This window comes from Apis cerana, linkage group LG6, assembly GCF_029169275.1.
Source record: "Apis cerana isolate GH-2021 linkage group LG6, AcerK_1.0, whole genome shotgun sequence".
Taxonomy (NCBI): domain Eukaryota; kingdom Metazoa; phylum Arthropoda; class Insecta; order Hymenoptera; family Apidae; genus Apis; species Apis cerana.
Genome location: NC_083857.1, coordinates 14,335,158 through 14,360,685, shown reverse-complemented (window position 1 = coordinate 14,360,685; position 25,528 = coordinate 14,335,158). Strand labels below are relative to the sequence as shown.

General features: G+C 37.4%; 1 protein-coding gene and 2 long non-coding RNA genes across 4 annotated transcripts in view; 2 read left to right on the top strand and 1 right to left on the bottom strand.

Moving 5' to 3' along the window:
• Window positions 1-6,288, top strand: part of LOC108003260 (zwei Ig domain protein zig-8-like) — a 71,906-nt gene extending 65,618 nt beyond the window's left edge. For both annotated transcript variants that reach the window (XM_017065414.3, XM_017065413.3), the window contains exons 6-7: window positions 1,794-1,962; window positions 3,253-6,288. In XM_017065414.3, coding sequence (XP_016920903.1) covers window positions 1,794-1,962; window positions 3,253-3,341 — 258 coding nt within the window. In that variant the 3' untranslated portion in view covers window positions 3,342-6,288. The remainder of the gene's footprint in view (window positions 1-1,793; window positions 1,963-3,252) is intronic.
• Window positions 424-18,750, bottom strand: LOC133666304 (uncharacterized). The gene is made up of 2 exons (XR_009830303.1): window positions 17,745-18,750; window positions 424-3,403 (listed from the first exon to the last, which is right to left on the bottom strand). It is a non-coding gene; the product is annotated as an uncharacterized LOC133666304 (long non-coding RNA).
• A 780-nt stretch (window positions 18,751-19,530) lies between these two features.
• LOC108003246 (uncharacterized) lies at window positions 19,531-23,396 on the top strand. Its single transcript, XR_001767004.3, has 3 exons — window positions 19,531-19,829; window positions 20,271-20,421; window positions 20,645-23,396. It is a non-coding gene; the product is annotated as an uncharacterized LOC108003246 (long non-coding RNA).
• Window positions 23,397-25,528: the final 2,132 nt, after the last annotated feature.

The window sequence follows — 25,528 nt, the reverse complement described above, 5'->3', positions numbered from 1 at the left end:
CGGTGAATGTTACGTATGAGGAGTTAAAAAGGATTATAAAATTTCCTTTCGACGAAATAAGTAGAAGACCATTATAAAATATCGCACGAAATAACAGAGTTTAATATCCGACAAACTTACTTTCTTTATACGTAAAGATACGTAAGATATTAAAGTATAAAAGTTTCGTAGTTTTAAGTTTCAAATACGTCTCGAGTTTGTTCGAAAAAAGCCTCGAGCGCAAAGGGTTAATATCATTTTTATTTCTCTCCATCTCTTAGACTTTTAATCGAAATCAAAACTTACGGCAAATTTTCTATCCCCAAAGCTTTTGTCGAAGTAAAATAATCCCCTCTGTTTTCTCTTCAGATTTTTAATCGAATTTTTATCTTTTTTTCTCTCTCAAACATTCGATTTCGAAACAAAAAATTACTCGAGTCGGGATTCATTTCATTAAAATTTTTATTAAAGAACAAGAGCAGAATAACAATAATAATCGCCACTTTCTAATAATCGATATTTTCGTTTTTCTTTCCTTTTAAAAAGGATCGCTGGTACACACGTATTTGTACGCATGTATTGTACATACACACACACGTGGCTATCCATTGTTATCCTATGATATCGATTACCGGTGTGCACCAGTCGAAAGCGTTCCTACGAGCCGAGTTATTTATGAAGTCGGCTAACAAGCTCGCGATTGTTCCTGGACAACGATGCGTGGAGGGCAGGCGCGTAAATAAAGATAGCTGGAACGTAAATTATTCACGACTCGGATAAATCTGGTATTGATTGAGGGCCGAGGATGGCCCTTCGTCAACCATGATGATTTATCATCTATCGGAGAAACCCTATTGTAACCAAACCCTCTTCTTCTCGTCTTCGTTTATTACGAACAATTGAAGAAGCGGCACGGCTGGAACATATCGTGAACGAGTTGTTTTTTTTCTTGTTTTACGTCTTTTCCGGTTTGTATCTCGTTTTTATTTTAATTAGTTATTTTATCTCGATCATTAAGATGAGGTGTACTGCGAGTAAATCTTTTTTTTTTTCTTTGTATATATAAGCGTTCGATGAGTTGGAAAGGGAAGTCAGAATTTTTCAAAATTCTCAATTATTCGACAAATTATAAATGATCCAACTAAAACTACACGCAACATATAGTGACAATAGAATGTTCGACTTAAAAAAACTCGGAATGTCCAACCAATAACGAATCATTTATTTATTATCGCGACATTGTTGCATGCGAACAACAAACAAACCTCAAAACGTGTCAGATGAAAGCAACGTATTCGTCAAAAAGAAAAAAATTCAAAAGTTACAAAATCTGACTGTTCTCCAAGATTTAAAAGACTCGGAACTCTTGATCAAATCAATAATAGATCATTTATCTATATTATTTGGATGAAAAATAAAACAAAACATTACTTAGAACATTACTTGTCTCGATTGAACCAATAATATTTACCTAAAACTAGCACGATGAACAAATAAGCCTCAAGGCTGAATTAAATTCATAAAAAAAAAAAAGAAATCGTCTACGTAATAGAAACGAAGAATAAAATAAAACATCGGTCCATTTAGTTGCATTGTTATCGACCGCGCCCGTTTACTTAAAAACACGAAAGGGGAATAGTAGCGGTAGGATCTTCAGTACGGGAACGTGTTTTAAAGGCATTTGTTCCGTTGGAATGGATCTCGCCACTCTGAGAAGACACTTGTCGTCCCCCTCGTCTGGAGTGGCTCTATTCGGTTGCAGCCACGAGGTAATGCTAGGCGCGCTCTGTCTGTCTTCTTTTCTTCTTTCGCAGGCGATTAACTTCGACTCGCCGAGGGGCGGGATCAGCTTGGTCACGGAGAAGGGACCCGTGACTTCCAGCCGTTTACTAATCCAGAAGGCGATCGAGAGAGACGCCGGCCTGTACACATGCTCGCCGAGCAACACCCACTCGAGCAGCGTGCACGTCCATATCGTCAATGGTAAATGGAAAGAAAATAAATTTCAATTCTCTAATCTTTCTTCGAATGGATACTTTTAATAGTTACTGTTATTTTGAACGCTGTATTATTCATGGTTCGATGAAGTATTTTCGTGAAAGGAGTGATTTTAAATTAAGTAAATAGTTTGAATTTGTTTTGGAAGATAGATTCATCTTATTTTGATTGTTTCGTTTCATCTAATGCAATTTTAAAATACTTACAGGACGATAAATAAGTGTATATTAATACTTTATATATCTTTTTTTTTTTGAGCAGAAAAATTCTAATTTACGTACGAAACGATCAACAACATCGAATAGTTATTATCGATAAAAATTTTCGTGTGTCTCATGTCAAGCGATCAATCGAAATGTGAAACTACACTTCGATATCATTCTTTAATGATCCCTTTATTATAATTGTCCAAATGGAACAAATTTCACGAGAATGCTTCGTCTTCCTTGTAGAAAAGCTGGCTGAAAATAGTTTTGCATCGCATTGACCTAAATAGGCGACCGCTTTAAAATTAAATATCGGCGTGTTTTGGTTCACGGAAAGGAGCGACGTTATTACAATAACGCGGGCATTATCTTGATTCGTTTTGTTGCCGAGGTGTGGCGCTTGAAACACGGCGCAAACGAGTTTTCGTAAACCGGCGTAATCAAAATGAAATCTTCGGTCGCGTACAAGTTGGCCCCCTTTCGCGCGACATCCCGAACAAACTTCGGGCGGAAGAGTTTGCCGCGAGTAAACGCGCCGCGTTCCAAACAGTTTCGCAAGTTTCAGAAATTTCATTTACGCATCGCTCGAACGTATTAGAGGATGACGCTCGTACAAATTAAGTTTAATTGCTTGAAACATAACGAAACATGTCGATATCGAACGATTGTTTACAACTTTTTAAAACGATTTCTTCTACCAGTTTAACCAGTCAAAATTGGATTTGTTTCTCTCAGAATTCACGTTATTTTTTTTTCGATTTAAGAAACTGTTTCGATAATTTTCGTTTCGGGGAACAATGATTTATATCGATTTCTCTGTTCATTGAGCATATGAAAAAAATATATATAAAATAGAATGATTGTCACTTCGATCTCTAATTTAACCTATATTTCCTTATCCTCGAATATAATATAAGAAAAAAAAACGTCAAGAAACGAGATTCATTCTGATCTCTTCTCTCGACAGTCTCGTTACTAGCGTTATCTTATCGGTGTAATTCGTTACAATGCAACGGGAAGGAAAAATAGTGTTTTTTTACATCACATCGTAAATTTCCGTTTGTTGCAGAGCATCCAGCAGCGATGCATCACGGAAGCGGCGACAGAATGGCTGCGACCCTACTTACCCTCATCCTACTTCTTTTCATGATCATTTAGCCAGCGTTCGGTTTTCATGGATAGTGATTTTAACCGCGCATTTCTGAATCTGCTCATCCGCTCTGAAATTGAATCAATTTCTTTCGATTATCTATCGTGTATTATATTTAATTTAAAAAAAAGAGAAAAAGAATTTTTGATCCTAGGAAAAATACAATTCTACGAAATTTGATCTTGATGAGAGTCAGAATAGATTCTATGGTTTAAAATAAAAACGAAAATATATGGAATGAATTTTTCAAATAAAAAGTAATATATAATCAAAGAGTTAAGATTCAGACAATCGATGAACTTTTAAATTTGATTTTCTTCTGAAATTATATTCTGCATTTCTTGCTTATTTTCACAATTAGAATAATTTTCTATCCAGGTAATTGATTAATTTCACTTTTGAAAAATGTTCAAACTCGATTTGCTCGAAGAAAACCGCGAATCGAATTTCCTTGTTCTTCATTCTTGCCTTAAATCTTTACCCATAAAAATCCTCCCTCCCCCCCTCCCATAGATCCCATCTCGAAACAGTGGCCATGAATCACGGACCACCCAGTGTACATACACGCACACGTATGTAATTTCACGATCGTAACGATGGAACGACTGGTATCGACACTGGATTTAATTAAATAAAAACACGTTGGAAACACGTTCGTCCTGTTGTGGCGTAACAAACTCGCTTCTTTCCACGTCATCGAAAAGTTTCGCCAATTCTATACGTTTTATCTCGAAGAGTGTAAGCGTCGAAGCGACTTGCCTCCCCGGCCAAACTTGTTACATTTCTGTTCCTGTCACCGGGAAATAGAATCAACGCCACCCAGAACGATGTAGAACGAGCGCAGAACCTTCGCGTCCCTTGCGGCTGTCTAATGGATTTACGAGAGAGGGAACGAAATCCACGATGTGAACGTGGAATATTAATTTCACGGCGTGATTCCGAAGAATTGGAATTAATTTGGAATACGTTGCGTATCAGATAGATTTGCAAAAATTTCCCTATTCGTTAATGATTAGGGGAGAAAAGGGGGGAGAGAAACGTAATTAATAGGAATGTAAATATATGCGTATATATAGGCACATGTATATTTTTCCCTTACTTCGAAGAACTTTTAATTTTTTTTACATCATTCTACTCTCATCCTTCGTTCGCCTTATTATCAAAAGCGGAACGTACACGCTTGAATTTCGCGCGACGAATATTCATCGAGCACGATTGATTTCAATTTTCATCGTCGATACGTAAGATCGTTATGATTTTCTGCTTTACCGGCAGAGATCGGGACGAGGAAAAGGTTACGTCTTACGGCTCGCAGCAACTAGCGGAATTACTTTCCTCGCAACGAGTGAATTTATCGATACGCGGAGTTTGTTATTCGGAGTGTTTCGAGTATGCAGATTTGTTCACGGATGTAGTGACGCGATAAATATTAAAAAGGAGACGGTGGATCGCGTCGAGAGTTTTATGTTGTTTCGAAAATAAAAAGAGGTTATGTCGTCGGCGTTAAGGATCGGTGCAACGATGCGTTGCACGAGTTTAAGGAAGAAATGTGTTACGGTGGATTAAGGAAAGAAACGGCGGAACAGTTTATCCGAAAGCTCGGCGGGGCTATTCGTACTGATTACCACTTAATTCCCCTGTTTTTACGGAACCCTCTAAACCATTGTGATTACAGCCTATTTCCGACCGGAGAGAAGTTACTGCCACTTTCCACGGATACTTTTGCCTTGTCGACCGGGTAAAAGCATGGTTATAGAGCGAATAAAGTGAAATATTCTGTCTAACCGAAGAAACGAAGTTTAATTGTACGCTTGCGTTGGCGGGGAACTAGGTAACGCTTTTAAAGAAAAACCAACGAATAATTTTCACTAACTCTTTGTTAAATCGCGTCAAGTTTCTTTCTCGTAAATATTTTTTGTTTATCAAGAAAATTTTATGGTGGAAAATAAATAATCGTGGAGGAAGGAAAGATGGCAATGTGATTGAATCAGTCGTGCGCGAAATTTAATAAAGTTGCTTCGATAATTTTTTGTTCAAAACATAATAATAATAATAATAAAAATAGTGTCGAACGACCGAGGTTATAACCTCGGAGAAACGGATAAATATTATTCGAGCGTTTTAATAAATAATTACTTGAAGTAACTTTATTCGAAATTTTTCATTTTTTCAATGGATTCTTTTTAGCGATCCGCCATTGCTCAATTGTGTTTCGCAAATTTTAAAAGTAATTAATTCGAATTACCATATCTTTTACAATATTGAAATAATAATCTTTCGTCGACAATATCGATCACCTAGTTCTTCGCTACGAGAAGTGAAGTTTAAATTTTGTTGTATTACAATTTTATTTTTCGTTTCATTAATCTGTTTAAGAACGTATATTTTTCTTTGAGAGCATGTAAATATATCGTATTGTAACCACCGTTACGTTCGCTCCATGAACACGAAACGCATTTGTTTTATCCAAGGGACCATGATTGTTAAAGAAAGGCAAAGGAAGAAAAGGAACACGGTCTAATTGTTCTCACCAACAGATATGTAAATAAATATATATTTAATTTTTCGAAATAAGCGAATGGGAAGAAAGGATACGTTTGTATCTTTTGTCGGCAATCTCGTTTGCACGAGACGAATATTTCGTCTGAATCACGGCACACGAAATTGCATTTCACGTTAACTCGCATGTTGTAACAACACTATGTTGTACCATAGCTGTAAGCGTTTTTACGAAAGAGCGATGAGAGTATATCTTGAATATGTATAAACATATAATAATCATTAAAAAAAAAAAAAGTACGCGATACTCGTTAGTTTTGAAAAAATTACAGGAACTAGCCAATTATTATTATAACTTCGTTTAAAAAAAAATTTTTTACAAATGTACATAAAGTTAAGGATCTTGAACTTTATTATATCGTTGTAGCAATTTATTAAATTAAGGATGAAATTTGACTCGATGTTCGATGTTATTTCTCCAATTAATAAAAATAATAATTTCTAATAATTTCAGCGACGACGTCGTCGAGATAATATTTTCCATCGATTTTGTTCGTTTTTTAATCCTTTTCAAAAATATTTCTATAAGAATTATAGATTATCAAGAATTGGTATACACGTTTAATCAAGATAAGTATGAATAATATTTTTCCCGGAAAATTTTCTAAAGTCGAAGGATTTGAAGAGAAGAACGAAAAAAATGTGACGACGCTTCGATAAATAAAGGTAGCTAAATTGGATTGGAAGTCAAAGAGTATCCTGAAAGCTCTCTAATACGAGACATTAATTAATTATTCGAACCGTCTTACCGGCGTATTATCAATTATTCGATTATTCACATTTTCAAGATTGAATTAACATTTGAACAGCTACTAACGTGTTTTTAATATTAATAATGAATTATCCAAGTGCTACTTGGAGTCAAGTGTCTTTAATTATTTTACATTTTCAGTCGAAATAAAATTTGTGTACCTTTCGAGATTACACAAAATAATTCTTTCATTGGTAAATTCAAAGATTGTAAATCCAAATATTTTATTCGAATACAAATCATCAAACATTTATTGAAACTCATTTTTTCTACAGTTATTTTTCAAAGAAATATTACTTAAAAAAAAAAAAATATGAAATCACGTTATACATCTCAATTACGCAGAAATTAGATTAAAAATGTGTAAAATTTAGGTGTCGTTCCAAGACAATTCTAATTAAAATTCTTATTCTTCAAAAACATCAACACCACTTGTACGAAAACGCTTGAAATTCCTATTCCTACGAGATTCTAATTCCTTCTACAAACAGTTAAAAAATTTATTAAAAGCGTTCGGGAAAAACGATGAATTATCACATCTCCGTTGTCCCACGACAATTCCATCCAAAATCATTATTTTCCCGAGGGATCAACGCAACCACTCGTACACCCATAAAATTCCTCAATTATCCCTGAATCGATTTCCAAATCGCTTACATTACACAAACAGCAGGTAGCGAATTAAGGGGCTCCGCTTAATTAAAGGGGCAAAGGGAAAAAGAGAGAAGGAGGAGGAGGAAAAAAAACGGTGAAAAGGGGAAAATTATCGAGAGAATTTTTTTCTTCCCCCTTCTCTTCCTCCACAAAACCGTTTGCCTATATTCGGCCGCGAAACAGCCCTTTCATTCCCCGGCCCCTTTCTTTCCTTCGTTTTAGTAAGTAACCAACCGTCCACGTCACATTTTCAAGGAGCCCCGGTTTTAATTAATCCACCGAGCGGGCCCACGCTAATTACCCCTCCGCAGCGAGAGACTTTTTCGCGCGTTCTCTCCGCTTTGTAACATCAACCGGTCACCCTCTTCAATCTTCCGTTAGATTTCACCTGCCGTAGGCGTGTCCACGCCCCTCCCTCTTCCCTCGCGCGCGCGCCCCCAATTTCTCCGTTTCCGCTCCGCTCCCCACTCCCTCTCCTCCTACTCCTCTTCCTCTCTCTCCTGCCCGGCTAAGTATACACCACTTTTTGCTCATTCGCGGTTTAATGACGCGAGAAAATTCAACCGCTCGGCTGAAATTCGACCGCTCCTTGATATCCCGATCCTTCTTTAATTACCGCTCTTCTTTCTTCTTTCTTCCCCGTCGGGGAAGGGGAAAAATTGGAGGAAGAAAAAGATCCGCTCGCTCTGTTCGAGATGGAACGAAGCTTCGAGAATGGTGTCCGATGTCGAGTTTCTTTTTTTCTTTTTCCTTCCTTTCTTTCTTTCTTCTTTGGAAAGAAACAAAGGTTTGCGTACAATTTGGATCGATTGTTTCAGCTCGAAATGAAGAGGATTTTTTTTCTCAAATTATTTATAGTTTATATATCGTTCGGAAGATTTATTCAATTTTTGCAAATAAAATTGATATCGATTGGGTTTTGAAATTTTAGAATAAATTGCGACTCGTAAATTCTCATTGGCATTTTTTTTCACGTTTTCTTTTTACAACTCTTTTGAGTGATAAATTCTTTCTTTTGTTTTTAACTGCTTTTTGAGAAGCGAACAATTCTTATAAAGCGAGTTTAAGAAATTAGCTTTCGAAGATTCTTGAAAATGAGTCTCGAGATAGAGACTCTGAAGATCCGTATTAAATAAAGATAAAAGATTAAGGGCGAAAGTGGAAAAGTGTCTCCAGTTTTCACGCATTCGAGTGCAAATTGGAAGAGGTGGATCAAAAGTCATTGCACAGTGATCCATAAACTGATTCAAAACTGTTAAAAAATCGATTAAGAAACAATCGGCATTAATTTATTCTTATGCTACAACAACGAAATAATCTTAACCTATACTCATGAAATATCTCGCTCGTTTCGTTCACGGTTGTTTTTAAAAAATAAAATATTCCGAGAGGCTTAAATTTCTTCGTATCAAAACCATCGAGTTTTATAAAAATATCGAGACGATCGAAATTTTCAAGAAATCAATCTCGAATTTAAATCCGCCCCTTGAATGAACATTCTCGCCTCTAAAAAAAAAAAAAAAAAAATTATGATATATCGTATCGAATATCGAATATTTTTTTTTTCTTTCCTATCATTGAGGAGAAGTCGTACGCGAGCCCCGTTTTTCAATTAATCCCTCGGATCGAAAGAGATAACAGGTTACGCAGGAGAGGGGAAAGGATACAATTTTTAATTACTCCGTTCGGGCGAGGGAGTACAGAGAATTTTGGGAGATTAATATTCCAGCTGGCCTGCCACGGTATTTGTATTTTAATAAAACGAATATCTTACGTTCTCGGGGGCTTCAAGATTTTCACCCCCTCCCCTCCCTCGAGTTAATGAATTTCAATTAAAAAGTTGGCCGAACTCTCGCAGCAACAAATAAAGCTACACGGCCGAGAAAGAAGTTCTAATTGGAAGGCGGACAAATTGCGCGGCGCCGTATAATTATTTTCCGCGACGGATTCTTCCGTTTCGAACGAACGGGAGGAGAGAATCGTAAACCTCTTGTCCCCGATTAATTATCTCGGGTGGGAGCGTCGAGTGACGATCGCAACCGCGATAAACGAAACGGAACATCATTATCCGGGCTATACGAACGAGCTTCCATTCCTTCCAAGGAAGGATCAACTTCGTTCAAACGTTTAATTTCATTTGGTGCAATATCAAGAATATATCCCTCGCTCGATATTTCCGAGAAATTGAATCCGTGGTTGCAAAATTATATGGACGATATTATTTAATTTATTAAATATTCAGCTGGACATGGAGAGATATTCCAATTCTACGATTAATTAATCTAAAATTACGATTTACACAAATTCCTAACCCCACCGATACCCATTCGTCACCATTCACATGATTCTCGACACTGCAAACTGCTCTACAAATGCAAACAATAGCGCGATTCGCAACGAGAGGGAGAGAGAGGCATTTATGAAAAGTACAAAAGCGATCCTCCGTCGAGGAGCGCAAGAGAGACGAAGAGCCATTGATCCGTGACAGAGAGCACGCTAGGAGAGAGAAACGAAATCCAAGTCCGTTCGATGCGCGTGGGACAACAGGACGGGCGGATCAAAGTCGCATTCGCACTTTGGTATCGCTCGTTTTGATTGATAAGAGAGAGGCTAGGCTATCGAGATGGGTACGACAATGGGACCGACAGATCGGACATCAGTCGATCGTTTCGATTCGAGCCAGTTACCACGGGGTTAATACAATGGGCCAATCAAGTAGCCGGTATACGCACCGATGTCTACGGCTATTTGTACGTTCTATGGCTCGACGTGCGTATTATGCCGAGTGGAACGCGGCATTGTGACAGAAGTAACCCTCGCGGAGTGGACACGACCAATCGCGAGGATCCTGGATTGATATTCTATCGCTTCAATTAGCGATCGTGGTACCCGACGGATTCGAATCGAATCGTTCGTCGCTTCGGAATCGATCGTCCAAGCGATTATTTACACTCGTGAAGTTAATTCGCGATGACTGAAATGGACGGAATTTTATCGTGTACGTAGTTTTTGTTAATTATTAACACGCGCGTATTGATTCTGCGTTGATCGCGAGAATTGTTTCGTCGTGTTATTTTTTTTAAGGTATTGCATTAAAAAAATCTTGAATATTCATTATTTCATGTCTCAAAGAATCATTTGTGAAAAAAAGATTCGATAATTTTCTTTTCTAATCCTTTATCCAAAATTTAGTACGAAATATCGTCTGTAATTGTTTATTTACTCAATAAATTATAGAATAAAGTAACAAAATGATTTCGAATAATGTAAATCCTTAAATTTTCCATAACGTTTCGACGATATTATTTCCGTGTAACGGAAAAAAAAACAAAACAAAATTCATAATCCAATAGAAATGATCAATTAATGATTAATTTCCAAAACCATGGTATTCGCGAAACAAGACTTAATTAAGGTAAACAAAAGCTGATAAATATGCAAGCGTTGACAAATTCTTGCCTTAATAAATCAGAATTGAGTGGATAAGCTTACGAAAGCAGGATCGTTAACGAACTACGGAGAGAGAGGCTTGCAGAATTTTGAGCAGGAAATCAGCGTTAACGGTGTTTCGCCACTTGGAAAGTGGATACGAGACGACAAGGATGGAATTTTCACGTGACCACGGAATTAAGCACGACTGATCGAATTACGATCACTAGTTTGGCAAACACGTTGGCTCGTCGTTGGTTGATTCCTCGACCTATCCGCTTCAAAATTCACGATTACGTATTCATGGCCGGTGGAAATAAATGGCGAGATCAGACTACGCGACTAATAATCTCGTTCTTTCCCGCAGGGAACACGCGACTCGATTGACTCGATTGACCGAGCACGGCAAAGCGCGAGCCGTGCTCGTTAGTTAATAAAAGATGGCGTTGCGAGCAGGTTACCCGTTTGCCAGTTGAGTTGAGATAATTATTGCTTGATACGTTCAGTATCGGGTGGTTACCAGAGAGAACGAAATTTTTTTAACGAAATGTAGTTTTTCAAAAATGAAATAATTAGCCAAACATTTGATCCATTTTTGTTTACGTGTCAGAACGTCAAGAAATCAAGAGTCGAGAGATAAAAATTTGATGGTGAAAGAAATATGTATAATCGGAATAATTAAACATTTCTCGAAGAATCGAATTCGAGCCATCGAAGTTACATACAATCGTCCTAGTTATCTCTCGAAAAGAGACACGATCCATTCTCGTGGTTAACTTTGCCAACCCATGGCTACAATGGATTTGTAAAAGTTCAATTTAATTCGAGGAGATTTATGTGAAGACCGATGCATTCTTCCACGGTTCAACTACTTCTCCCTTCTTAATTACGTCGTTTTACGATCCGCATTTATCACTTTGCTGAGAATATATATATATATATATGAACACTGAAAGAAACATGCGTGTTGATGTTCTATGTTAGAAGACGTTTAATTTTATAAACGTTTCTCAGCCTTCCACTATATTTCACCCAGGTATATAAAATACAATAAGATTAAACTAATACTACTGCTACTACTACCATTACTATTGCTACTACTATTAAACTATGTTTTAGAATATTTCTTTTTTTTTCTTTCTTTATTCTTTGGACTTTATTCTTTATTTCTTCGAAGGGGTCGATTTCTCTAAATATGACGATTTACGTATGACGAATATCGATCGTACGTGATACGAAAGCGTTCAGATTCAGAATCGCGTATTTTTGTCGTCGACTTTGCAATTTTCTTCGAATCAAGACCGCGGCTATACGATTAAATTCGCGGTGGATTGAATGGGAACAGCGCTATAAAATCAGATAGCACGGGAATATCTTGTGGTCGGGTGCACGTAATGCGCGCGATCACGATTTACGAATCATTGTGCGGAAGAGAGCGTTATCCACCATCGGCGTTTGGATAGTCAGAAGTTATTACATCGAGAAAATACGTACACGAGAGATGATGCACGTTTGCCAGCAGCAAGAATTATCAGAGAAATTTCTTCCACGAGAGATTTTTTCGTGAAATAAAATAGTTAACTAGTGAATTAATCTATCCGCTCATCGATTGATCGAAGTTCAGGTAAAAAAGTATAGAAAAAGATCAATTTTTGATAACTGATTGGGATTAAATAACGAACCGCGTAAACTACTAACCATTCACCAATTATCAGTAATAGAAAAAGATCAATTTTCAAACAGTTTCGATCCAAAATATTCAATTAATTTAGGAACGCAATTAAAAACAACGAACCACGCGCAAACTACTAACCATTCACTTGATATATAACTAACCGATATCAATATCAAAATTCAAAGGGGAAAAAGAGCAAAGCTTTTCTAGATTTCGTTTCAACCCTAGCAAAATATTCGCGCGATTAATAGACGATCGGCCTGGACGATTCCCCATTTCTCTTCGTCCGGAGCGCGCATTTTTCCCCGCCAACCTTTCTCCGCGTCGCTGCGCTCTGCGGTTTTTCGCTCTCTATTCTTTAACGGCGAAAACGAACGGCGCGCGGTTTCATCTGTCCCGCCCGCCTCTCCCTTCCAAAGATTTATCTTCACCCTTTGGAAACTCGGCTCGCCTAATCGAAAAATAGGGGTGGAAATACGGTTAACTGTTAAAAATAAATAATTCGAAATAATTCGCGATCCAGATTGCGTTTCTCGAGTTATAATTCGCCCTTCTTTTCTTGACGATCCTTCGTCGAGATTGTTGGAATTTTTTTTGAATACGAGAATTTTTCCGAAATTATTTTAACGAACAATCGTTAAGTAATTCTTGAGTCGAGAGAGTGAGAGAGAGGAAAAATGGAGGACGATAAAGAGGAGAAGGCGTGTTTAATTACCACGCAGTCGGCACGGCTCTCGCGGGCCGAGGATAATCGTCGATCTCGAAGAATAAAGGTAAGGTTTTCGAGGCCCTGGCGGGGTTGCAACTACGCCCAGGAGAGTGATTCGCTCTTGTTCCGCCACTTTCGGAAACACGTCGTTACGTTTTTGCCCGGGTTACGTTTCTTACCGCGAGGCGAGCGGCTGACCGATTTCGAGCGAGCGGAGCAGCGATGGGATCGAGTCGAGATCGAGTATTTGAACAAATTTTTAAAAAGGTGATGGGGGAAATTTATAAGTTGAGGTTACATGAGCTACGAATAAATGTTAATTCCAGCACTTTAATGAATAATTCGCTTCAAGTTTATTCGAAATTTTTAAGCTAGTTCACTTTTTCACCAGAGTTGGGTTAATGCCTTATATACGCTAGTTTAGTACTTTTGATTTTACGATGACGCAAGATTCATTAATAATTTATCTATTTCATCACTTCTACTTTTTTACTTTCCAAATATCTTATATTTTTCGTTCTTGACTCGTTAAAAAAGTTAAACTCGCGAAAATCGTCATTTTGACGCTTGTCGCGAATTGTTGTACTTAATCGTCGCTGATTCTGATTATCGATAAATTCTTCGAAATCTCCGAAACGAATCGTTATAAAATATCCAGAATGATACGGACAGAAATATCGCATTTGACGTAAAAAAAAAAAATGAATATATTTTTAGTTATTATTTCCTCCCCCCTTCCTCTCCCCCTTCGTTATTTTCCTTCTCTCCAGCAAATTAAAAAATAAAATTCCGCGTATGAAATTGACATATGAAATCTGATTGTTATTCCATCCACGGATGGAAAAACTGTCGACGCGAAATATTTAAAATTGTTCGTATTGAGCGAATGTCATCGAAAAAAACTTGGAACGACGAAAATAAAACGTTCCGGTTTACCTTTCATCCAGGTAGACAGAGATACGATCATTAATACTATAAGACAGAAAGAAAGAAAGGAAGGAATAGAAAAATTTGTATCGGGATCCGATTCGCAAAAGAAAGAAAAAAAAAAAAGAAAAAACGGATCGATGCAACGGCTAACGACTTTTCGTTTCGATTTGTTTGTTTCGCGCACACACAATCCGGCGAGAAGGAAGTGGGTCGCTTTACCGAGCGAGCGAGCGAGCGAGCGAGCGTCAAAAGAATTTTAATCGAGTGACGCGAGTGGTTCAACCAACTGGAATAAAAAATCCTGCGGTTAATTAAAAATGTAAAAAAGGTGAGGCCGCGCTTTAATATTGTCTAATAACGAAATTCGAGGGAGAAACGGGCGCGGATTAATAATAAAAAATCTCGCTCGCACTTGAAAAAAAAAAAAAGGAAAAAAAGGGAATTAAGAAAAAAATTAAATTCGAATATTCATCAACGTTACGGTGCGTTATTTCAAACGGATTATGAACGCGTCGCGGCGCATAAAAATACGAGATGGCCGGGCCATTACTAATTTTCGCTGCCGCTTATCGTTATCGACGTCCGAATCTCGTTGCGTAAAAATTCCTTCCCCCCCTCCTCTCCCTCTTTTTTCTCTTTTTTTTTTTCGTCGAACGAAGCTTTTCGAGTTTTCAGAGAGATGGAACCGATTTGGGAAAAAAAAAAAATTCTCGCGCGATTTGATTCGACTTTCAATATTGGCTTTTTTCGTTTGGCTGGAAACGCGAGAATCTGCATAACGTTCGAAATGTTTTACTTCGAAACAAAGGCCGGTGTTGTTTTGCAACGTGGATACGAGGTTACCGCGGAACCGATTCAATTTCAAGAACGCGTGCTATTCGACGTACTTAATATTACCGGGTCCGGGATATGCCGGTTATTTCGAAACGTTTTTTAAATTGTTTCGAAAGCGGACGGAAGAGAACGCGGGATATGACGATACCGACAGTGTTCGAGCATCGTTTATGAAAGTTCTTTTTTAACGGTCGACACGCTGTCCATCTGTTCGACAGTGGCGTTAAAGGGAAAATGGTTTGATGAAAATAGTTTGACTTCGCTCCTCTATTTCGGCGGTTAAACGTACTTTTTAATAACAATGTTCGAAATATTGATATTAAATTTTTTTTTTCTTTTTAAACGGCGGATATTTATGAAAAATTTGAGTGTCAACAAAACTATGTCTATACGGAATATTTGAAGAAGAGAAAATTTCCATCTAAGCTTCATTTAGCTTCATTTCGTAAAAATTTTATTCTCGATCCAATTATAACATGTATCGTTAATTGCGACATCCAATATTGTGAAACGTTACAATTCTTATCGAGGGTGAAAGAAATATAAGGAGAAGTTAAGTTTGTTTTCTCGAGGCGATTACGAACCCGCATCATCTCTCGAGATTAGCACATCAGAGATACCTCATCTCTTTAATGAAGATCTCGTTTCTCGTTAGATGTATCATCTCGTAGTATCTGGTATATTACGTAAACGTATCGATACCGTTTTATCGAAAACGAATTTGTCCCTAAATGAATATTCACGCAAGTGTTGGAATAGTTGGGTAAGTTTCATTAAGCTCCTTATCATCGCGGTTAATCGCATTTGCGATCGAGTCCCTCCTTTACTCGAATAACCACGAAGAACTTATAAAATTTTATCTCTAATTTTCGAAATCCTCACGATTTAAAAAAATTTCGAATTTTTATTCAAACCACTCTCCTTTTTCTATCCAATATTAATAAATCGCATAATTTTCGAAATTTACTCAATTAAAATAAATGATCACTGAATTTTTCCCTATTCCCTTTGCGGTTCCCATATATTCTGCCCAAAAATTTCGAATCGCGCACATTGCGATTCGCATTACTTTCCAAATTCACTTAATTTAAACATTTCGAATTCTTTCTAAACCATTCTCTCTCTCTTTTTTTTTTTTTTTTTTTACCCAAAATTCTTTCTCGTAATTTGCTCGAATTTTTTCCTCCCTCGAACACATAATTCTCCACCATCCCATTATCTTTCGCGGATATATATTTATCGAGTCGCGTAATTTTCTTAATTTAAACGAACAATCTCGAAATCCCCTCCCCAGAACAATCCTCTCCGAGGTTTGCATTTTTGTTTTCAAAAAAAAATTTCTCATCGCGATTCGGATAATTCCCCCGAATTCTTTCAATTCAAACAAACATCTCGAAACCTATTTTTCCTTTTTTTTCTCTCTCCAAATTTCTCCTTTTCCCCGGATAATCATCCCCTCCCTCCATTATCCCTCGCGAAATACATACATTTGAGGTCGCAACAACGATTCGAAACTCGCAACTTCGATTCAAATAAATCTCTAATTTTTTTCCAAACCACCTCCCCCCCCCCCTCTCTCCATTTATTTCGGCCAAAAAAAAATTCCTTCGAAGCAAAACGGTCTGGAATTTTTTTTCCCTCCTCCGAGAAAGTTTGCTCCTCCCCCGCGAACGCGATCATTCCTCTTTTCTCGAATTTTTTTCCCCCCATTCCCCTCCCTCCCCGGTCCTGTTCCGCCCCGTTTCGTTCCAGGCCGTGTTTTAAAATTTATTACGAGCGTAGCCGCGCGTGTGTCGCGGGCAAAAGGCTACACTCGCCGCTTTTTGAAACGTGGCAACGTGAAAATGGCGGTTGGTAAATGGTGTAAAGGAGGGGAGGGGAGTGAGCACGATATGAAATTTGCGCCGTGTTCCGCGCATTTACGCAAACTCGGTTTTCGTTAATGTGTCGCACTTGGACGCGCGGTGATAATGTCTTTTGGAAACCGAATGCGACGAGAACCGTGCATTTTCCTCTCTTTTTTCTTCTTTTTTTTTTTTGGTTAAGGATACGTCCACGTAGGGGGAGTAAAGATTAATTTTTCTGAAGATATTTGGGATCGATTCGTATTCGTGCGTGAATATCGTATTTTTTCGACTCGAGATTTTGTTTTCGAAATTTCGTATTTTCCATCCAGGGGGGATGAAATTCAGGGTATATTTCATCGAGGACGTATTATACAGATTTGTAGATTAAGTACGAGGAATGCTCTTTCGTCGTTGATAAAAAATTCGTCGATCTTTAGTCGAGTTGGAAGCTTTCTCGTTAATTAAAAAAATAATAATAATAAACGATATATAGAACTTTAGTAATATAGTATTTTTTTTTATATATCAATTTAATTCCAGGAAATTCTCCATACAGATCCAATTTTAATAATTTCGTCCACGTATGTTGGCGTATAACAAACAACAACTCAAACAAATACGTTTATTTCACCTTTTAAAAATTCACTTATTTTTGCAAAATGGATAGCAATGTTAAAATCGTTAAAATAACATTTATTGAAAAAGTAAAATAAATATCAAATCGAAACAATAATATTTCTGTATTCAATTAACAGCTTTACATTCTACCACTTCGTAGATTGGAAACAATCGTACGATTCAAAGTCAATACTACATTAAAGCCAGAGAATATAAATAATACACTATTAAAAAGACTATCTTCGTCTCAAGATATAAGAATCAATAAAACGTCCAACACAGTAAACTCCCTTTGTGTTTACACAATTCTAACATATTGGCTAACACTTTCGTTCCTCGTCACATCTTGTCATTAAAGTTTATCGTTCGTTCGACCTTCCCCCTCTTCCCATCTATGATATTTACCTTTTTCGAAACTCGTCGAAGCGCGACGAGACGTCTCCATATTTGTTCCGCCGACATAACCTCTTCTTCTTATAGCCGCTTAACCGAACGAGAAATTCTTTCGGCCACTTATCACCGCTGCCAGTTAGCAATATTTACACTTCTCCCTCTCCCCTTTCTTAATCCAAGATTCCATTAATGGGCAACGTAGCACGACGTACGACAAAGTGTAGCGCATTAGCACGAGCTCGACCATAAAACTTGGCAAAAGGACGGTTAACGGCCATCTTCTTAACTCTTTTAAGTCTGCCCTCTGCCGTAGATCTCGCGAGGCTTACCCACCTTGCGCTGATTAAAATCGTCATTAGAAGCCATGTTACACGAGCGAAAATTTCTTTTCTTTCCCCACGCGTTTGAACGTGTTACATTGGCGAGATTTCATTAACAGGCGTATGTAATTTCATTCTCTCGCGGCTGCACGAGAATTTCGTCTCTGTCTTCGCCATGTGGAGAGAATATTCCACCGCCGATTTTTCACACCTCGTTGTTTAACACACGGTAGTTTTTCATTGGGTGGGGATAATTTAGGGGAAATTCGTTGGGAAACGGGGGGATTTGCTTTGACGTTTTTAAAGGAATGTTTTTTTTTTCAACATTGTAACATTTTTTTTCTTTTTTTTTCATTTTGGCAAGATTAATCGGAAAGATAGAATTTTAATATTTTTTTAATAATCCACAAGATTTCAAATAACGATGAAATTTTTGTTTTCACGTGGAATAATTTTCCGCGTTGTGAGGAAGATGAATTATTACAACGATTTTTTTTTTAACTTTTATCTCAAAAATATAGTACATGTGTATAAATTAATTACTGTAGTTTTTTTAATATTCGAATTAAAATAAAAAAATAATCGAGAATCGAATCCTTATATATATATCCTCAATAATTTTGGAAAGCACGTCACAGGTATTCCGAACCGAGCAATTTACGCAACTTTTGCATAGCGTTTCGAAACCGAATACCGGCTGGAATTCTGAGAGGTTGAGAAACACCATGGAGTAGATCGAAACTATATTGAATCGTAGGTTTGGAGTTTCCAGTAACTGGTTATTTCGCGACAAGGGAAATATTGTAGGGACGAAGAACTTTTGCAAATAAACGAGCTATCTTCATAGATACGTGTATATTTCCATATATCATGATGTGTTATCGCGTCTCGTCGATTCTGTTTTATCATTATTCATTATTTTGTAAATTAATTAATCAATCGTGTTGTATATAAAGAACGCGTAAAATTTTACTCGGGCATTAATCATTATTTTCCGTCAAGCGTGATGAATGCTAAACGATTGGTTTGGGAAGGGAGAGAGAGAGAGAGAAGGAAGAGAGAAAGAATTATTCGAAGCGCATGAAATTATGCATCGATGAATAAAAATAGAGAGAAAAAGTTTGAAAACATTTGTACAACGTACAAAGTCACGCGTGGCTTTATATCGAAACGCGATATTTTTCAGGTATTTTGCAAAATATTTCCAAACCCATTGTGCATTGATGCTGATAACGAAACTCGTGTCAAATAGATTTCAATTCAATTTCCCATCTTTGTTTCCCGCTATCATTCGAGCTAATAAATACTCAAATTTGATATATTGTGTTGTGAATTCGATACGATTCTAATTTATGGAAGATAAAAACTGATTCTCTTTAAAAGTTTGATAAACAAAGAGCTTTTGTATATACTCGATATAATTATCGAGTATACATATTTACATTCATACGAATTAGCGACAAAGCTACCAAAGAAGAAACTATACATATATTCGTTTGAACGCGCGTCTCCTCTTTAAGGAGGTTTCACATTACTCGACTCGCGTCAGGATAAACGAGAGAGGGGGAAGAAGAACTCTTGCGGAGTAGCCTCTTTCCAACGTATTTGCACGTTTCGCGCGTCGATCGCACGCGACGCAATTATACGGAAGTGTTTCGAAATGGGAGACGTGCAAATATTCCTTCCATGTTCGACGTTTGAATTTGCCTACGTACTTGGACACTGGAATGTCTCTTAGCATTATATCGAAGGGTCGAAGATTCCATTGAGTTATCAGGTAATGTTTATTCGTAGATGATAATATGGAAAGCAATTTCTCGAATTGATTTGCATTATTAGGTTAGAATAAGTTCGGAAAATGATTTTTGATTCATAGTAGATTAGAATATAAGCATAAAATATTAGAGATTCTGAATAAATTTTCTTATTTTTTTTGTAAATTGTTTATTTACAATTCAAAAATAGAATTGGATGTACACAGAAAGTATTTATTATATCAAATCGGAATAGTAGAGGGCGGCACTGACGTAGAACATACGAACATAGAATATCAGAGATTCTAGCAGTTTTAGCTATTTATTAGAATTATCAAATTATTAAATTATTGATGAGGAAAAGATAAGCAAAGAGCGTCACTGAGCTATATATAGAATATCGGATCGTCAAATGTTCTAAAATCAATTCCTAAGTAAATTCCCTTGTCTTTTTGTTCTCACAGAAATAAATTGGATGAACACGGAAAGCGTTGGGTGTATTTACGATTCATATTAAATCAGAATACCAAATTATTGGAGGTAAGCGTGGATAAGTAGAGGGCTCCACTGACGTGAACACAGAATATCAGATCGCCAGAAATCCTAGAATAATATGTAAGTAAACTCTCTTATTTTTTTCTTCTTTTTTTTTTATAAAAAATAGAATTACAAATTACATCACCAATTAAAGCATAGAATAAATTTCTAATCGAAGAGAAGTTCAAGATCCCTGAAAATAATTCCAAATCGCGAATAAGATATTACTTCTCCCTTTCCCTCACCTTTGCAAACAAACGCTTTAATAACTAGATAATCGTCGACCGATTTCTTTGGAAAGTTACAGATTGGGCACGAGTTTCCAGGAGCGGGCCGTGTAATTTTGGAAATTACGAGACCCACAGGGGAATATATACGCGTAATTAGAAAAGTCGTTGAATTCCTGGAAGCGGGGACCGATGATTGACCGTGCGGCCGGCTTAAATGAAGCGACTGGCCGGTCGTCGGTGGCTCGTAATTATCGAGAGACTCGGGTTAATTGGCTTGACCGCCGCACTCGTCCCATTCTCAACGCGTTTCGCTGTAATTTAAAGTAATGCAATCCGGTTTCTAATTAGCGCACTCTATTAAAACCGTACAGAAAACTGTCGACCTAATGTACTTTCCTGCATTACCACTACTACTTACTACTCCCGCCATTTTTTACATCCCCCCTCCTTAATTAATCGCGGATTATAGGGATAACCCGCGGCCACTCGGTTTTGCACCCTTTTTTTCTTTTTTTTTTTTTTTTTTTAAAAATTCTCTTCGGTCTTAAAAAATAAAATTCGACGAAAAGATGTCTTCTCGATAGATTCGAATCCTTTTTCTTCGAATATCCTTTTCTTGAAAAGTCACGGCTCGAGCCTGAAATTTTTATCACTTTAGCGATGGAAAAGAATTTTGAAATACGTAAAAGTTTATTTTTTTTTCTTTTATGAAAATAAATAATGTGTGTATGTGTGTGTGTATGCGTGTGCGATAGAAAGAGTTTAAATTTACGGAATAATTGTTATACTTGCAAAGTTAAACGAGGTTAAAAAATTTTATTGCCAATCAAAATTTAATTTGAAAATCATAAATGGATATTGAAAATTTTTACAAAAATATTTTCTATCTTCGGGGAAGAATGTAGCATCTCTCATCAAATATAATAAATTCAAGAGAATAACGCGTTGCAAGTAACATGAAACTACTTTTAGACTTAGGTAGTCTTTCGATTTTTAAAACTACGCTGTTGCGCGCTATTTTTATCAAAAACAGAAACGCGTAACTGAAATATGTCAAGTGAAGTTACTAAGTTAAAATTATAACCCTGTTATTATAATTATAAATATATTATAATTATAAACTCGAGACTTTACGCTCATTTTATATTTCGTTTTTCTTTTCAAAAAAAAAAAAAAAAAGAAAAAAAAAGGAATTAATTATTCGAATATTTTCGCGCGTAATGTATCCTATATTCGCTTTTGATCGTGTTACAAAAAAAAAAAGAAAAAAAAAGGGAAAAAAGAGAGAAAGAAAGGATGCCTTACAGAGAAAATACATATATTTCGTATGCCTCGCAGATATTTCACTTTACCGAAAAGGCGGACGTGCGTTGCCTTTGATCCTCCTCGACCGTACTCAAAGACCGTTCATACAATTTGCATTAACTTTTACCGAATCCGGGATCCATCCATCCATTTTCGAATATTCCATTTAGATAAATAATCCCATAAATTAATCATATATTAAATTCATTTCTTCTAATATCACGCGTAATATCAATTTTTTTCCAATTAATTTTTTTTTTCCGCGAGAAAGAAATTTTTCCCGCGACGATTTCCATCGATCCTTTAACAATCAAATAGAAATACTTTTTCACACGTGTTCATACAAAGAAGAGAAAAAAACGTGAAAAAATATAGTATATCGAAGGTTAGGTGAGTAAATAAGTTCCTTCCCCTTTCTTTCTATGATCGTAACTTCTAACCGAATTCTAATTACTTTACCGTTCGTAGCGCCATCTGAAAGAACGTTCTTTTGTTTTTAAGAAGAGTCGCGACGAGCGCTCTAAACAGTTTCCAGTCCTATGCGATAGTTTAGAGCGATAGCATCGTTGCGTGCGAGAAGTATCGTTCGCGTTACTGTTTACTTTTTGCATTCCAACTCGGGAAATCGACTGTCGAAGCTATTGAAATGTTTGCGCATCACTGGGAGAGAACATTGTATCTTACGAAACAAGGAAAAAATCCTAACAAAGATTTAAAGCTGGAAATTTTAATTTGGAAGACGATCGTTCAGGTGCATCGAGAAAGTTCGATGAGAAAATGAGTTAAAGGAATCGCTCGAAAATCCGATCTAGACGCGGAAAGAATTGGCAGAAACATAAGCGCTATCTATTCGATTTAAATAATTGTATCTAATTTATGCGATAGAATCTAAAATTTGGAAAAAAAAAGGGAAAGAACTTATTTGCATACTTATATATAATTTGTCTCCTGCGGCGATTCCTTCTGTGAACGTGGTGAGTGCGTGCAGATAAGAACGATTATATAGGCACGCTCATTATTCCGAGCAACCGGCTCACGCTCGAATAATAATAGCGTGGTGAAACGACAAACGTCTTATCGTCTCATTCGAGTGTTTAAATAAGTAAACGCTCTCGCTTCCTCGATCTCTCCAATTAATCGAGAGAATTGTTGAACGCGTTAACGCGTGCCGTGTATTTTCTACCGCTGAAACTAATCGCGCCGGATACGTCCGATTTGAATTGCGTGCAACGGTTCTCAACTTGTGGAATTAATGTAAAATTTGAAATAAATTCGACGCGAAACGACGACATCGGCGTAATAAAGATGCGCAGAAATGAATATTTGGTATAGCATAAGACGATTTTTCTTGGGAGGGGGGGAAGAAGAGGCGACTTGCGACGGATAGAACGCATTTCAAAAACAGTGACACATCGTTGTCGGCGCGAGAAGAGAGTACTGCGAAGAGTGGTGTGAGGGGTCGATTGAAAATGTGAATACGAGGGGAAGAAGAAGAAGAATAAAAATTTTTTCCTTTGACACTTTGTTCACTTTATTCGTTTCCAAGAAAATTGAATCGAAAAGCGAGCCAAGTCCGACAGATCGTTGACTCGTTCCACTCGCGAGCACTCGTACGTCCGATTAATCGTTGATCGAACCGTGTTTTAATACGTTTCCATCTCACAATTCGATTATACAATTAACACGTATTTTACCCACTTCTATTTAATTCTCTCTTTTTACTGTCAGCCACACAATCTTCCTAAACTCTTCAAGTTAAACGGATTAAGTCAAACGCTTTTCGATTCGATTTTTTTTCCCAAATTAAGAACCTTCCAATTTCAATTTCGTTATTTTTCTATTTCCCTCTATTCCCTCTACAAATCCACGAGTATTTCCTACATTTTGTACATCATCTCCTCAAAAAAAAAAAGGAAAGCTTCCAACCAAATTTCATCATCCTTAATTCCAAACATCCACCAAATTTCCCTTCGCACGCGCACCTATTAATATCTGCTTTCCACAAAATTTCCACGAAAAACATTGAGAACGTTACACGTGTGCGAGACGGAGAGAAAGGAAGGGGAAGAGAGATTAAACAGGAAACGGACAGTTTGCTCCACCAGCGATTCAGTTTTTCGTGGTATTCTTATTCGATCCCAAACGGAACCCGTTTCTATCCCTTTCATTTTCTTCCAACGCCTTTCCACGATGAAAAATTCGAGATCGAGGGGAGCCATCTTGGGACTAGGGCGCCGCCATTACCGATTGGAAGGATCGAATGTTCACGCCTAAAATAACGTACCCTTTCTAAAGACAGAGAAGAGAAGAGAAAGAGAGGTGGGGGGGGATGGAGGGATCGAAAGTTGGACACGGTTGGGCGGACAACAGCGCGTTTAAATAGAGCGAGAATCATCTGGGGAAATATGAGCGTGGAAAGCTTGTATTTCGAATTGGAGGGGGGAGGATCATTCTTTAGAAAATTCTACGCAGACGGATGGATGGATTATTAAATGGGATAAGTCAGCTAAGTTTTCTCGAATCTTTTCCACGAATGAATAATTTCTTCGAAAATTCACGAATCGGTCACGTCTCCCCGGCTTTCGATTTCCCGCGCAACCTTTTGTCTTCCTTTCCACTCACCCTCTCGATAAAACGTATTATCACTCGTATTTTCGATCTGAAACAACGTAAATACGTTATATTGGTGCTTGCTCGATCTCGAAAAGAAGAAGAAGTTGATCAGAAAAGAAAGAAATCGTGGATCAAATTCCGCGATAAACACGAGATAGAATTAAGAAATAGAGGAGGAGGAGAAGAATGAAAAAATATTTCCATCCTTCTGTCGAGAAAGCAGGCGAATAACGAGAAATTAAGCGAGAATTAATTAAAGAGGCGGTGGTGGTGGAAGGCGAGAGATAAGCGAAGAGATAAAAACGGGAGGATAAGGGAGGGCGAGATAAGGGAAAAATGAGTAAAGCAAATGGGAAGCGAGAAATCGAGGGGGAAAAAATTCATTCTTGCTTTCCATCCATTATCCGCCTGTTCGCTCGAGAAAGCGTGTATACACGCTATGGTTACGGTTGTATAAAGCGAAAACAGTGAAAAAATTATATAACCGCGAAGAAATAGAAAAGACCAACTATTCGTGAAAATTGATCGAAGAGGAAGAGAGAGGAGAGGGGGCAGGTGGATCGCGATAAATGGTATTCGTTAAACGAGGCTACGCCCCGAGTTAATTGCTTAAGTGTCGGAATCGGTTTACCGTAGAGTCGACTGCTGCTATCTAGAAATTCCAACGCAGCCCTTGTCCGAAAGACGACCGCCGGGATACATCGCGTGGAATAATCGAAAACGATCCATCTACATCAGTAGATTACCCCGTATATACCTTGTTCCATCCGTGTATAACACGGATGCCGAGATTACGTTTGTTCGTTTAAAGACGGGGGGAGCGGAGATCAGTTTCCGAACCGTTAAATTTTGCACACGCGGTGGGCAAAAATTAATTAATTTCCATCGAATGTACGCGCGAATGGTAGCTGTCGTTGGTTGTCGATTCTTACTTGATTATCGATTATTGTTCGCATGTTTTTTTAAATTTAAAACTATTCATTGTTTGCTGAGCGGAAAATCCATATTCGATATTATTTGCGGGAAAAATGTTTCTT